Consider the following 15,658-nt stretch of genomic DNA (forward strand, 5'->3'; position numbering starts at 1 on the left):
GGGGAGAATGGACCACAGGTCCAGCTGTTTGCACTTAAAGGTGCGCTGGGCTCCGGAGTAGCTTTTCCGGTGCTTGGCAATTGCCCCTGCCACCTCCCGGCTGCAGTAGGCTGTCCCTCCCTCCGCCGTTCGCCCTCTCGGGGCGCCGCGCCCTGGGAAGCTCCGCACCCAGAGCCTCACCTCTGTCCTCCTTTCGTCTCCCTGCGCCGGGCCTTTTCTCTTGGCCCTTTAGAACCTCCAGCTTCGTTCCCCACAGCCCGCATTTCTCCAAGACCCCCACACCACTCCGTTACTTCCAAAGGCGTGAACCCCCTGCCCCCGCCCCGCACCCTTCACCCCTCACCCTTTCCTGGTCTGGCCTTGGCTACCCTCTAGGTAGAGACTGCCTCCTCCCCGCCCAGTGAGTCTCCCCCCTCCTCCCCTTTCGCCCGCCCCTCTCCATTCATCCAGCCATTGTCTCCCGCCCCCTCCTCCTCCTTTCCCCAGGTGGCCTCCTCCCCCACCGCTGCCACGTCGTGGTTTAAAGGAGCCAATGGGCCGGCGCCGCCAGGTGTCTCTTACCTGCACCACGTGGGGGAGGGGGAAGGGGCGGGCAGGTAGAGCCACATCCCAAAACAGAAAAGCTTTCAGCCATTGCGCGCGCCTCCGGGGGGTGCAGCCCTGCTCCAGTCTTTTTGCATAGAAGCTAGGGCCATTGAATAGAAAAAGGGCAGGTCTGCTGCGCCCTCCTTCCCACCCCTCTTCCCGCCCAGGGTGTGGAGCACTGGCCAGGTGTCGGCTTGGGTGGTTGGTTACCGCCTTTTGCACCAGCAGCGGCGAGGAGGAGGGGGGGTGGGCGCTCTTTCCTTTTCTTTTAGGAGAGGTTTTAGCACAGGTTTTCTCTTCTCACTTCCACTCCACCTCACCGCCTCCCGACCCCCCTTTTCCCCCTCCCCACCTATCGTCATGACGGCGTCTCCGGATTACTTGGTGGTGCTTTTTGGAATCACTGCTGGGGCCACTGGGGCCAAGCTGGGCTCGGATGAGAAAGAGCTGATCCTGCTGTTGTGGAAAGTCGTGGATCTGGCCAACAAGAAGGTATTTCTCCACATTTCTGCCCAAATGATAGGGGTAGGACAAGAAGTTTGTTGTAGAAGTTAGTGGTGGGGGGGGGTCGGTAAACAAGTGCTCTAGTTTCTTCACTTGTGAGGGGAGACCTGGGGCCTAGGGATTCCAGAGTAAAACCAGGCTCGTTGGCTAACAGCCGTGGAGCCGTTTCAGCCCTCCCAAATCGGGCTCAGGTGGGCCGGCCGGGCGCCGCCGAGCCAGGCTCTCGGCTAGTCGGGGGACGCCCCGCGGAGACCGGCTGGAATCCTTGGGGCCCCAGTGTCCGCTTCCAGGACTTTTACGTCCTGATCCTGGTGGGGGTGGGGTCGGAGGCAGGGCCGCGCGGTCCTCTGCGCTGGAGTCGCTGGCGACGAGTGAGCTTTGATTTTTTGTGACCAGACCCCTCCGGAGGCGCGGGCCGCCCCAGTAGGGGAGCGAGGGAGGAGGGCGTGAAAGAGGCCCCCGTACTGAGGAAGGGGGGAACTGACTCCTGTGTGTTCCCGTCGGAGGTGGGACAGTTGCACGAAGTACTAGTTAGACCGGATCAGTTGGAGCTCACGGAGGATTGTAAAGAAGAAACTAAGATCGACGCCGAAAAGCTGTCCTCGGCGCCGCAGCTGGACCAAGCACTCCGACAGGTGACAGCCCGGGGCCGCGCTGCCCTCCCCCAGCCTGGCCACCCCGGCGTCCCCCGCGGCCGGCCAAGCCTTACCAGGCCCCACGCCCTCGCCCCGCCGTCCACGTGCATTCCCGGGGTGGGGGGCGAGACGCCCGGCAGCGTGGGTGGAAACCCTGCTCGGAGGCCCGGGTCCGGCCTTTTGGGAGGAGGTCACAGTTTCTCTTCATCTCCTAAACCCCAGGGTCTTGGACCAAAATTCTCTAATTTCCGAGTTGCTTCCTAAGTCATTCCCTGGGCCAGACAATCAGCCGGGTTTTTACCGATTGAGTGATGAGTGGAGTTTGAATCCTAGCGCCCCCAAGCCCGGGCCCAGACCGCAGATGCGCGTGTGCTCTGCGGGGGGTTGGGTCTGCTGCTCAGCCCCAGGGCAGGGGGCGCTGTGCGGTAGACCCGCGGGCCGCGCCCGGAGCGCCTGGTTTCAGGATTCTGAACTCCCAAAGGCTCGGTTCCGGTTCCATTTTTTCTTCTTTAAGTGGCCTTGGGCTTAGCTCCAGGGAGGGTTTGCAGCCCCGGACGTTCAGAGCTGCTTGTGGGGTCACTGTGAAAGTGGTGGAATCTTTTTTTTTTTTTTTTTTTTTTTTGGGAATTGAGGGGACCTGAAACCCGTGTGCTTCGGGGTGCTGCCCAAATGGGAGTTAGGAAGAGGCGCTAAACACCTGTGCACAGGTGAATGTCCGGAGCTCTCACGGTCCCTGCCCTAGCACACGAGTTGCGAATTATAGGATAAAGTCATAATTTGAGATGTGTTTCAGGACACGGTTACCAGGCTTTCCAGAGGGTCTATGTACCCATTACCCACGCTGCCCAATTGGCTTCCTTCTTAAGCCTACAACAAAAAGTATAACACCAGGGAATGATGTAATCTAAGGGCAATCTGCTGATGAAACGAGATCTTTGATTTAAAAGTCTTGCATTTTTCGCAGAAATAGAAGGGGATAGGGACGGGCGCTAGAATGTGTTTTTTTATTCCCCCTGATTTCTCCCGTGCTTAACTGTGGGTCAATTGGAAAGCCTTCCCTATTTTAAAGGAAGCCAGACCGTTTGCGGGAGGCTGGTCTTCCTAAAGTTGCTTCTAGCGCCTGTTTCCCTTTTCATTGTACTTCGCTCGGTTTTCTCTGGTTATCACCAAGTGGGGCCACTTTGCAGAGTTTGTAAATCCTGCGTCAATTGCATCCTGTGTCCTGTTCTTTTCAGTTTAACCAGTCAGTGAGCAATGAACTGAATATTGGCGTAGGAACTTCTTTCTGTCTCTGTACTGATGGGCAGCTTCATGTCAGGCAAATCCTGCATCCCGAGGCTTCCAAGAAGGTAAGGGTGCTGGCTTCCCAAAAGCAATGGGGTCTTTGGGGTGACTGGAGGCTTTTTTAAAAAAATGGTTTATCTAAGTTTCTCGATTTTAAATAGATACGAATGGGGAGTTATTGTTTCATGGGTATAGACTTTCAGTTTGAGAAGGTGACAAAGTGGTATTGATGTGCAACAATATGAATGTACTTAATGCCACTGAACTGTATACTTAAATTGTTATAGTGTTAAATATTGTGTCACGCGTATTTTACCACAATACAAAATTCATGACACTTTCATAGAGATGTTTGAGACTGCAGTAATTTTGAAATAACCCTTTGATGACTTAATGAAAGTTTTCTTTTTGTTTATGTTGTGTTTGAAATACTTGACATTCTCCCTTTTCCAAAGCATGTTAGCTGAATTTTTGACACTAAAAATAACTACAAGTAGGAGAGAACTGTATTTTAATATCCTGTAATATTCCTACCTGTATGGAAAATGCTTTATCCTAAAAAGGAAGGAGCAAAGAAGACAAGTTCAATTAAACCTTTTAAATTGTAATGCTAATAATTTCATTTAAAAGCTTGTGCTGGGAAAGTAAGACTTTGCTCTATAACCAGTGAAACGTTAATTACAGTGCACTGTGCTTTGTCTGACTTAAAATAAATGTTTCAAAACTAATTGAATCCTGTATCAAAACAACAGGTCAGACCCATCTTTTACCTTTTCTTATCTCTTTGATAGTGGAAAACAGCATGGATCGAGAAAAATACAATCTTACTGTAGATATACTGTGATTTCTCTCCCCGGGAAGGATGAGGAGCGGCAGGAAAATGGAGAGATGGATCGCTGACCTAGTGCAGCCAATCATTGCTAATACAGTTCATTTGATCAACTTAATTAGTTTGAGCTATAACTTGAAAGGATGGAAGTAAAATATTTCTAGGGAAACTGTATGAAGTGGTTCTTGCAGTGAAAGGTTTAGAATGAGAGTTGATGTCACAAGTGAGCAGCCATTGCCAATAGGTCTTTCTCTGTACTCCAGTACGTAAAGGGGAAGGAATAAAATAAATGTATAACGATAATTTAAAACGTTTGAAGGAGAAATTCAAGTTCCTGTATCTTGAGGATTGAAAAAAATATCACTCCCTCTATTGGAATCTTAGTAATTATTTGATTAAAAGCGGGGAGTATTTTTTTGTTAGTTAAATGCTTGACGAATTGCTATATATGCCTGATCCAGAAATAGATGTATATGAGGATTTCCCCGCCCTCAAACTCATAAGAGGAGAGAGAAAACTTTCTCTACTGAGCTGAAGGAAAACAGATGGTTCTGTTATTTTAGATGGACTGCCCTGCATAGGGAAGAACCTCCAGAGAAAGATTTGAGACACTTTCCAGAGTCATTTATAATAGCATTTTGATGAAAAAAGGGGAAACAATTAATTTAGTATCATAAAAAAAGAAACTAAAACAATTTAGTATCATAATAAAAACTGTTCATGAAGGGAAAGTAGAGAAAGTGGTAAAACAGAAAAGTAACCCTGCCACTCAAAAAATAAGAAAGTGTTTGTTTCTAATATGAACATATTTGGGTATCTTCTTTCAGGTCTCCGCAGAAAAGCTTTATTTGTACAAGGAGCATTTACACAACACAAACCTTTTAGCCTACTTAATAGTTTACTGTTACATCAATATCTTCTGTAAGCACTAAATAAAATATTCAGTATTTTAAATGGATACAGCTATTTCAACCAATCTTTTATTGTTGAACATGTAGGTTAATGTTATTATAAATAGCTTTCAAATTAACATGTTTGTCTGTAATTGTGAGGATGCATGACTCTTTCAGTAACTGTTTTTGAAAACTGACTGTGGTGAAGTAATAATACCTGTTTCCAATGTAGCATGAGCAGGTTACATCTAACGGAACCCAACAGAGGAAATTTAGATAGACATTATTGTATAAAGGTTTTGGATTACAAATTTTAAAAAGTCTTTATTTCCTTGACTTTCTGAGGTACAAATGAGTAGGAATTCCCAGGGGGTGAATACAATGAAAGATTTTGGAATTTTAAGAATCTAAGTTCAGTTTTAAAAAATCTTTGGAAGTTATTCAATGAGAGGGTTTTTTTTGTCGGGGGGGGGGGGGGGGGACAATAGTTTAATATTTGCCCAGGCGGTTGCTTTGTTTAATCACTGTAAGAGAGTGGTGCTAGTAGCTAAGAACAACAGGTGACTATTTTTCCTTTGCCTTTGAGATTTTTGATATCTTTTTTTTTTTTTTTTTTTAAGTCTAACTTGACTGCTCAGGTATAGCCAGAATAATGGTCAGAAAAAGTAATGTGGGACTCTAATTTGGCCCAAAATAAATCTTTTTCAGGTAATAAGGAATTCCCTATCTTAATCTGATTTTAGTAAAGAAAATATGCATAATTAGAACCCAGTATTTAAAACTACTGTGTTTTACAACTGAATCCTGTGTTTAGGTGGACATTGTAAATGTATGCATATGAGAACTGAGAGCTGATTTGCTGCCTGAAAATACAGGTAGTCTAAAACGATGACAGCTAGAAAAAGAGTATACTTTTATTAAACAGAAAATATGAAATACAATAGCCAAAGTGTATTGACAGCTTCAGAACAATTTTTAGTGGACTGTATAGTGGAACACAAACATTATAATCAAATTGCCTTAAAATAAGATGATTTTTTTTCCAATGAGACTTACATATAGGATATAATACTATAGCAGATAATAAAAACACCCTCATATTCTGTTAAAAAAACATTTAAAAATTGTGGTAAAATATACTCTTAGATTCCTAATTATTAGGGAAATGGTGGACTCAATTCATCTAGTTAACAATGTATACCTTGTCCTCCCTCAGAATGTATTATTGCCTGAATGCTTCTATTCCTTTTTTGATCTTCGAAAAGAATTCAAGAAGTGTTGCCCTGGTTCACCTGATATTGATAAACTGGATGTTGCGGCAATGACAGAGTGTATCCTTTAAGTGATTACCCAAGGAACATTGAAAAGATAGCTGCAGAGAAAAGGGTAATTCAAGAAAGATTGACTTCGTCAATGTATGGATGACAATGACCTGTCTAAAACTTGTGTATGTGCTGTGAAGAACTAATAGTACAATTATAGGTATTTTGGGGGGGAGGAAGGGAGGAAGAGGGGGGAGAAATATCTCAGTCTGTTACCTCTCTCATACCCCCAACCTGGGACCTGGCTCTCAACCCAGGCATGTGCTCTGACTGGGAACCAGACTACACTCTTTTGGTTTGCTGGACAATGCCCAGCCCACTGAGCCACACCAATCAGGGCCAATGATAGGCATCTTTTAAAGTAGTTATAATTTGCTGGATTTTAATGGTGATTTAGGTAGATGAATTTTTGTGAGTTGAGTAGATATAGAGTTTAATTTTGTATTAAGGGAGTGGCTTGGGGTTTGTTTTTTGTTTTTTTTTCTTTTTTGGTTATTGATGAATGCGAAGACTAATTTCTTTGATACTGATTCTAAGGCCTCTTGTTCTTGATTATCTTGGTTTTAGGGTTTATTTCAGCTTTTGAATTGATAAGAATTTGTTGTTTTTTCTTAAGTAGTGGGTATATTCTCTTTACAAATGGCTATCCATTGGTAATCCTTTTAACGTTCCATGGGATTGTGGAGTATATATAAGACCATGGTGATTACAACAGGCCATTGTTTGAAATAAAGTGAGGTTAGGATTTTACCCTCCTTTTTTTTTTTTTTAACCAAGATACCAGTATATCTAAAGCATTGTGCATTTAAAAGTAAATTTAAGTAATCACAAATCCTGTAGTCATGAATGACCCATCATCTTTCACCCAGTGAGTCTTTAAAGTACTAATTAATAAGCAGCCATGTACTAACGCATCAGATGGAACACTTGAGTAATAGCAGGGGTAGGCGACACACCCAGAGCCACCATGAGAATCAGCTTGAAGTTAGATTGGAGTCACTTTCAGGAACTTGAGGATAATGGATGTGTGTTCTTAAACTTTCTCATTCTTTTTCAGGAGCGAAAGCCTAATTTTTGTTTTATTTTCAAAATTTCTTGATTGAAAAAGGTTGCTTGCATGTTTTTCCTAACCACCTGTAAGCAGGTCAAACCCATTTTGTTTGCCTTCTTATTGGAAGCAGTTAGCTGCAGTTTTGGTTTAGCTGGTTTAGCTACTGGTTAGTTACTAGTTTAGCTGCCAGTAGTGCTGGGAGAAGAGTGGAGTAAGCACATTTTGAGGGAATTCTTATAAGAATTTCATTAGCAGGTTGGGACAACAGAAAAATTCTGTTTTGTTGGTTTGAATGCTGTGTTACTGAGCTCAGGCTGCCATAACAAGTACTATAGACTGAGTGACTTAAAGAACACACTTACTTTCTCACAGTTATGCAATCTGGGAAGTCTGCGATCAGGATGGCAGCATGGTGAGTTTCTGGTGAAGACTGTTCCTACCTTCTCACTGTGTTTCTCATGGGTTGGGGGAGAAGTGGAGGAAATATCTTTCTTTTCCTCTCTAGGTCCACAGGCCTAACAAATTACGGCCCCTTCCTTATGGCCTTAACTGCCTCCTGAATACTGTCTCCAGATACAGTCATATTGGAGGTTAGGGTTTCAACAAATGAATTTGGGGGAGGGATGCAGTTGAGGCCGTAACAAATGCTAAACAATTTGATGCAGTGGTGCAAAATAGAGAACCAAAATTCAAAAAAAATAAATCAGTCGATAGTGGAAGGAAACTCTTAGTAAGTTATCTTAAATTATAAAAAGACAATTTGCGTAGTAAGTTCAGTATTTTAAGAATTGTTTATCCCTGACTATTCAGCTTCCTCTTTTAGTAAAGAAAATCTTTTCCTAGTGATTATAGGTCAGATAGTAGTAAAAATTTCCATAACTATAAACAAAAGATTTTGATATTTAGATATTTTGGTTTTCTCAATATGTTGACAGTTCAGGAAAAACTTGTTCAAAGTTCATCTACTTTTCCCTTCTTGGTTTCTTAAGAGTATCACACGTGTAAGGATTTGGGTTATTATTAAACATTTTCAAGATGGTAAACTGGGATTTTTACTTGCTCTGTGCTGTATTATCTCTACACCCCAGGGCATGTTACTTTTTGAGATAAAAAGTTGCATTATCTGACCTTTAGATGAATGGGTAGGATGCTATACTGATTATTTTTTGTCATTCCTTTTAATCCTAGTTCTATACTTATTTGTTGGTAATTCTGTTTCAAAGGTCATGGAGATGAAAATCAAATATAACAGATGAATTGTGAATAAAGCTAAGTCAGGCTCCATTTCAGGTATGTCACACCTGAAATTGCATGCAGGGTCTCATAGCTCTTAAGTAATACGTTCGTTGAAAAACTAGGGAATTTTATATTTCTTTAAAAATAGCTTTTAGCCCTGGCTGCTGTAGCACAGTGGATTGAGAGCAGGCCTGCGAACCAAAGAGTTTCTGGTTCAATTGCCACTCAGGGCACATGCCTTGGTTGCAGGCCAGGTCCCCAGTTGGGGACGTGAGAGAGGCAACCACACAATGAAGTTTCTCTCCCTCTCTTTCTCCTTCCTTCCCCTTCTCTCTAAAAATAAATAAATAAAAATCTTTTTTTTTTTTTTTTTTTTTTTTAAATAGCCTAATTAGCCCGGGCTGGCATAGCTCAGTGGATTGAGTGCGGGCTGGGAATCAAAGTGTCGCAGGTTCGATTCCCAGTCAGGGTACATGCCTGGGTTGCAGGCCATGACCCCCAGCAACCACATATTGATGTTTCTCTCTCTATCACCCTCCCTTCCCTCTCTAAAAATAAATAAATAAAATCTTTAAAAAATATAGCTTAATTAAAGCCTAGTTTCTTTTTGGCTTACATAGGGAGAGTCTTAGATTTATAGTTTTATTGGTAAGAAGTGGATTTTAATCTTAAATGGTTTCATTAATGTGTCTTTGCATGTTTTTTCCTCATTCAGCAGGTAAGAAATATTATTAAGCTTTCCTAGCAGTGGTTTTTGTTTTATATTGCTACTGTGATCAGTTGTTTTATGACTCCTGTTCAGAGGAATCCTTTATTTACCTGAGTAGGCCACCAAATCAATTCCTCAGGTCAAAAGCAATTATACCAGATTTGATTATCAGCTTATCCTTATCTATGCAAAGGATTTCTACAGTGTCTGATGTAAAGAGCTGCCCTATTCTTTCAGACCACTGAACATTTTCTTTTGTAATATGGAATTGGCACTAAATTTGAGAACATAAAGATGGTCATTACACATCCTTGGTGGTTTTGCCAAGTAGGAGGAGAGTCACTTCTTCCTGAGGTATTACCTGTTCCACCAGGTAAACCAGCAGGGGGAGGAGGCTCTTGCCAACTCCTGGAAAGGGACAGGGAAGAGAGTATGCAGCTGTGCTTTCCGGGGAAAGTCACTTGTGTCCTCCATGCATGCCTCAGTTTTTTATCCCTGGTGTTCCCAAATGAGAGCTTTGTATCAGGTGCTGTGTAACCAAAAAGTGTGATGACTTTGATTTAAAAAAAATGGGTTTTAGGAATTTTGTTATTTTAGCACCTACTTCCCTCTGTTGTCATTGTGTTAGTTCTAAAACCCCATGGAGTCAGCGCTGGGCCTGAGTTATGCCAGGGTCCGTGCTGTCACCTGCTTTTTGAGTTGTGCAGTCGCAGCTGGAAAGACCTCAGTCAGTAGGTGAGCTGTGGGTGGTGTTTTGTAAGCTTTTTACTCAATCAGGTGAGGTGGTGAGGGTGTGGTGACAGGGCTTGGGGCCCCTGTGATTTGTTGTTGTTTGTTTTGAGGAAGAAGTTGTCTTGGATCCCTTATAGAAATTAATACTAATTGTCTCCTGGCCAAAGGACATTTTGATTATGGGACTATTTATATAAGTGAGTTAACCAGTTTTTGAATAGAGTATGTAATCCTATTTTATCCTTCTCAAGTTGGATGGAATGAGTTTCTTCTGGTTTCTTGACCTGTTTTTGTAAGCTTTGTTATTTGTGAACTGATGTATTCTTATTAATAAATCAGATCTCTTCTGTTATGTTTAACTCCACTTGGCCAAGCCTTTACTAAGGACTCATTTTTAATAAAGCCTGGCCTTTTAAGGAGGGCGGATGGAAGAGCTGTCAGTCATGCTTCCTGCATATATCCCACCAATAGTCTCACAACAGCCCAGTGGAGGTGCTGTCACCCTTTTTTACAGCTGGGGGAACTGAGGCTTGGAGGAGTCTTAGTTTAGTTGGAAGTGCCGGCTTTTGATCCTGAGTCTCAGGTGAATGCGCTGCTCATTAACTAGGGGATAATATTCTAGAGGGTGGGGCTGGCATTTAAAATAGATTATCTCCCTTATAAATTTACATTCTGTGTTTCCTCAGCACAAACTGAGTCAACTATTCAGCAGGAAAGGGAAATTGATTTTGTAAAATTTCTAGCCAGTTATAGGGTATTGCATCAGTAAGTGCTGACTGACATTAGCAAATACCATTTTTATCCTTTCCATTATCAGGGTTAAAAAAAAAATCACTAAACCATTCTCGCCTGCCCATCCAATGATTAGTCGTATGTGTGTGTGTTTATTTCACCACTTCTCTCAATGGGGAGGTAAAGGAGCTGTGTGTATGTGCTGCTGACACAGAAATGTTGGCTTGGTTGGTTGGTTGTTTTTTTGCATATTAAAGGTGTTCATATATAGTGAAGTGCTTAAGAACATGAGCTCCAGAGTCAGACGTGTTGAGGGTGAATTTACTGCACCTTTCTACCTCGGTTGTCCCATCTTAAAATGGGCATGACCACTGTAAGGAATAACGAGGCAGTGTCTGCAACCACTTAGCCAGTCCCCAGCCTGCCGCATGCTCTCCAAAGTTGATTGTGATCCTTCAAACCTCACCAGGTTGTTGGGTGTCTCTGATAAAGGAAAGCAGCTGCCAAGAACTTCGAAAAGGACTTCCTTATTGATTTAAGACAATATTTAAACTGCTTTACACTTAAAATTTTTTTAATGTTGTGCAAGACTGGATATAGACCTTTTAAAGCATCAACTACATGTTCGTACAGGTAAATTTCAAGGTTAATTTCACCTCTCCTTTTGTAAAATATTGTGTGTTGTGAGTGTGGTTCATTCTGCCCTTGTGTGCTTATTTTGATTAATTGAACTTGGCGTTTGTAGTCTCACAAAGCTTCATTGCCCTGCTTAAAATGTGGAAGTGCTGAATCCTCCTTGGTACATTGTGCATATAAAAGGGATTTTAAACATTACCAAGTGTACAGTAAAGCTGAGCTAGTGGCTGACCTTGTTAGCTAGAGGGGGGAAGAAATTATCTTTGGCATTATACCCATATGATGTGAGCCAAGTCGGCAAATACTCTGGTTTGTGGTAATAAGTTAAAGGAGTAGAAATATTGCATATTCTTGGCTAGCACTCAGAGATATGTTGATTATTTTGTGTGGTTTATTTTAATTATAACTTTTAAATTATAAGTTGGGAATTCCAGGATAATTTTTTGTTTTAGAAGACTTGTTTTATTGTCATGGAATCTCCCTTCCCTTATTTATCCCATATAAATGTCTTTTTCTAAAGTAAAATCTACCTAAACTTCTCTATTGTCCCATTAGCCCCAACTTCCATCTTATTTCTTCTGAGGCAGCGGTGCCCAACTTTTTGGCACCAGGGACAGGTTTCATGGAAGACAGTTTTTCCACTGGGGATGGGATGGGGTGGGAGGGGGCGGTTGGGAAGAATGGTTTCAGCATGATTCAGGCGAATTGCATTCAAGCTCACGTCCTGCGGTTCGGTCTGGTTCCTAACAGGCCGGGACCGGGCACTGGTTTGTGGCCTGAGTGTTGGGGGCCCCCGCTCTAGGGTATAATTGAGTTGTCAGTTTTGTTAGACTTTCAATGTGTCACTTCATTACAATAATATTTGCTAGGGTAGATTTTTTTTTTTCCCTCTTGGGGAAGAGGAAGCCTCTGAGGAATAGAATTAAAACTATGGTTTTCTATTGTTTTTCCAGCATTTATTATTGGTATAAAAATGTTTTTGTTGCCTTGGCTCATGGTTATGCTCTTTCCCATAGGCATTCTTGATTGGCTTCTTTCAAAGCTCACTTTAATGTATAGCAGATCATTTTATAGAGCCTATTTTTTAAATTATCAACTCATGTAAGGGTAATTTGCCACTTTTCTTTAAACAATTGTAGCAAATTTGGTTCTTAGGTGGAGCACTAGTTAAACTTTTCTCTTGCCATACTTTGTTTGCTATTCCTTTGTTCATTACCACAGGTATTTTATTATAACGTGTGGCAATGTAGGCAGTTGTGTTATACTATGAATAAATGAGTAAACAGGATAGAAGAGGCAGAAACAAAGGTGTCATTTGAGGGGCCTCTAGCAGGAAGAAAATGGCCTCAAGTTGACATTTTGACTTGGGATACAATTTATAATATATGATATTTAAATTATAGTTTAAACTTAATTGCTCCACAGTGTATTTATTATTTCCTATATGTGATCTTCTTGGGTATAAACTAAAAGCCTGGTTTTAAAAAGATACTTAGAAGTGAAAATTGGTTCTTCTGGAACCAGATGTGTCCATTTTCAGGCATTTGGGAAAGGTAACTTTTTTGAGTGGGTAAGCTAATGAACTTTGATGAACTTTGTAAAATTTATCTCTGTGAAATCTACTTTCAGCTAATAAAAGTGTGGGTTAAATCCTGAAATGTGTTTTGGTAAAGGTGGCACTAAAGAAAACACTCGTCTTCAAATACAGACAAAAGTCTCTGGGCTTCTAAACTCTGTAGCACTTTGCTCAGTTGTAGCCTCAAACGTTAGCTGTGTTCCCACCTGGCCGACTTTACCCTTCCTCACTTCCTCATGGCACTTCTTGTTCAGCAAGCCAGCTGAGCCTGTTGGTGCTGCTGTGGCTGCCTCAAGGGCAGGATGAGTAAGCTGCATGACGAGCCATAAATCAGGAGGCACAGACTCATCTTGCCTGCCCTCAAGATCAGACGTGCAGCAAGCAACTCAATCTGTAATTATAAATTGATAGGGGAAAGAATGGGTACTAAAACTTTTTTTCCTCACTCCCGTTCATTAGTTCATGTTGAATTCTGGTAAGGATTACAAATTGAACAAATCTTTCAAAGAGAGGTGTGTGTGTGTGTGTGTGTGTGTGTGTGTTGTATGCATGGGGGTGGTTTGGGTGTGAAGGAGGTTAGGCGACTTAAAAGTTGTTAGGAGCTTACAGCTGCTGATCCTTCTGGTGTGTGATGACTTAGAGAGAAACACGTTGGGACATGTTACATGGAACCAAGGTAGCCAAATGTCTAGAACATATTCTTTAAAAAATTTTCTTTCTACTTACATTTTGCTTCACTATTATTCTGTTTTAGTTTCAGATCTATAGCATAGTGGTTAGAAAAGCAAGTACCTTCAAGAATGGTACCCCCGGTATTTCAACTATACACCTGCCCCGTGCAGTTATTATGCTGTTGACTGTATTCCCTGTGCTGTGATTTACAGCTCTATAGAACACATTCTTAATTAAAAAGTAGAATTCAGTAAAAATAATTCTTCAGTTACAATTCTATATCTACACAGACAGGATGCTGTACATTTTTACTTTTGGTCTATCCCTATTACTTGGCTCCTACATATACATTTAGAAAGCATTTCACCAGGTATTGCTCAAAACAAATTAGGCAAAGCTTCTTGATGCAGGAAATTAAGTCAAACGAGATCTGTATTATAATTCTAGCTCCATTACTTAGCAGCTGGGAAACTGAATGAGTTACAGCACTTTTCTGAATTCTAGTTTCTTCATCTGTTTGGTTTTACTATTGGCAGGACTATTGTGAAAATAGAAGGAAATAGATGGTGTTCGGCCAGTTACCTTTAAAAATATTTGTCTGGTAATGGTCTCTTACACGTAGGAGCTTTTCCTGACAGTTCTATAGGTGGTTAAGGGGTGAAGTCACCGTTTGTTTTCACCACTGGTTCTCCACGAAGGGTGATTTTTTGCCCACCAGGGAACGTTTGGCAACGTCTAGAGACATTTTAAATCATGATCAGGTTGGGTAGGAGCCAGCATGCCATAAAAAAGTCCGAGAGCATACAGAAAACCCCTCCCAGAGAAGACTTAACTGCCCTACAGGCCAGTAGTGGCTTATACAATAGGATTGTTTTCCATTTCTTGGATACGTTTCTCTCCACTCCATTCTCTTTTTTCCTGACAAAGCTGAAAATGTTACTAGAGTTGCAGGGCTCCAAACGATTATTCGGCAGTGACAGAGCTGGTATGATGGACTAGGCCTAGTCACAGCTAATCTTTCATAGTTCTGTAAGGATCCTTAAAGCACCCCTCCCCAGTCCTCCACAGGAAATTGAGGGCAGTTGCCTCTCCAGAGTATCTTTATCCTTTGGTTCTGGTTTTCTGTCCTGTCATCACAGGCTTTGAAGATGGCGCTGAATTCATAAACATGTTCTAGTTCAGCCTCCCCACAGGTGACCATTTTAATGACTCCACCAGGTTGTCATTGCTCTGTTGTTTAAATACCTCCTGGGAGTGATTTTCCTAAATCTTCAGTGAGCAGCACATTTATTTTATCACTGGAAGATGTAAAGGGTGTGATACTGTGTGTGTGTGTGTGTGTGTGTGTGTGTGTGCGCTGTAGAAATTATCTACCACTTGAGCCTGATGATTATCCTGTGAGTATACAAATGGGCATCTGGTAAATTCAGATTTTCCAGCCATAACTGCGACCCTCTGTGATTATATAATGGGTTATGAAAGTCGGTCACCCAAAGGTTCTAGGAAGAAGGGGAAGGCCATCACTTATTACATGCCTGTTTTGTGCCCTGGGCTTATTTTATGTTATTTAATCTTTACAAAATACACCCAGGGAACCAAAGGTGATCACAGTTTAGGCTTATCTTTACAGATAAGCTGAAATTTAGTGTGGTTAGGTGGTTTGCCAGGGAACGTATGGGCACCTTTGTACATGCGGTATGTTTAACTGCAGAGACATGTAGCTTGTGAGGGACAACACAACGTAGATTTGCCTGGCACTGCGGGAAAGTGATGCAAGGTCTCTGCTGGAGGGAGGCAGGAGGGGGCGGGGGCGGGGTGAGATGGAAAGGAACTTTGCATGGAGTCTGGAAAGGGATATTATTGAATTGACTCTTCAGATGATTGGCTGTAATGCTTGGTGGAAGGGAGCTCTCTGGAGTGTTTTAACATTGTATATCCTCATTTAAGGTAAAATACTACTTACAAAATTTTTTTTAATACCTCCCTTCATTTCTTATCCTTTTACCAGTCAGAAAATTATAAAATAAGGCAAACATGCTAATAACCACCACCCAGATGGCTACTCATTTTGTTTGTAAAATTGTGGTAAAAGTGGTACACAAGCCCATGTCTAATTCAGGGTACAACATTATAATTCAATATTTATATATACTGCAAAGTGTGTACCACTGTATGTCTGGTCATCATCCATCACAATACAATTGATTCCTTTCCCCTTTTTTGCCCTCCTCCCAACCCCTTCCCCTCCAGTCTGTTCTCTGT

The 15,658-nt window shown here is 42.0% G+C and overlaps 1 protein-coding gene across 6 annotated transcripts in view; it reads left to right on the top strand.

The window, feature by feature from the left end:
- The first annotated feature begins 712 nt into the window (after positions 1-712).
- ESRP1 (epithelial splicing regulatory protein 1) overlaps positions 713-15,658 on the top strand; it is a 55,271-nt gene continuing 40,325 nt past the window's right edge. For all 6 annotated transcript variants that reach the window (XM_028534041.2, XM_036031258.1, XM_028534043.2 and 3 more), the window contains exons 1-4: positions 713-1,077; positions 1,596-1,724; positions 2,960-3,073; positions 5,947-6,061. In XM_028534041.2, the coding sequence (XP_028389842.1) occupies positions 946-1,077; positions 1,596-1,724; positions 2,960-3,073; positions 5,947-6,061 (490 nt within the window). In that variant the 5' untranslated portion in view covers positions 713-945. The remainder of the gene's footprint in view (positions 1,078-1,595; positions 1,725-2,959; positions 3,074-5,946; positions 6,062-15,658) is intronic.

This window comes from Phyllostomus discolor, chromosome 7 (assembly GCF_004126475.2).
Source record: "Phyllostomus discolor isolate MPI-MPIP mPhyDis1 chromosome 7, mPhyDis1.pri.v3, whole genome shotgun sequence".
NCBI classification, from domain to species: domain Eukaryota; kingdom Metazoa; phylum Chordata; class Mammalia; order Chiroptera; family Phyllostomidae; genus Phyllostomus; species Phyllostomus discolor.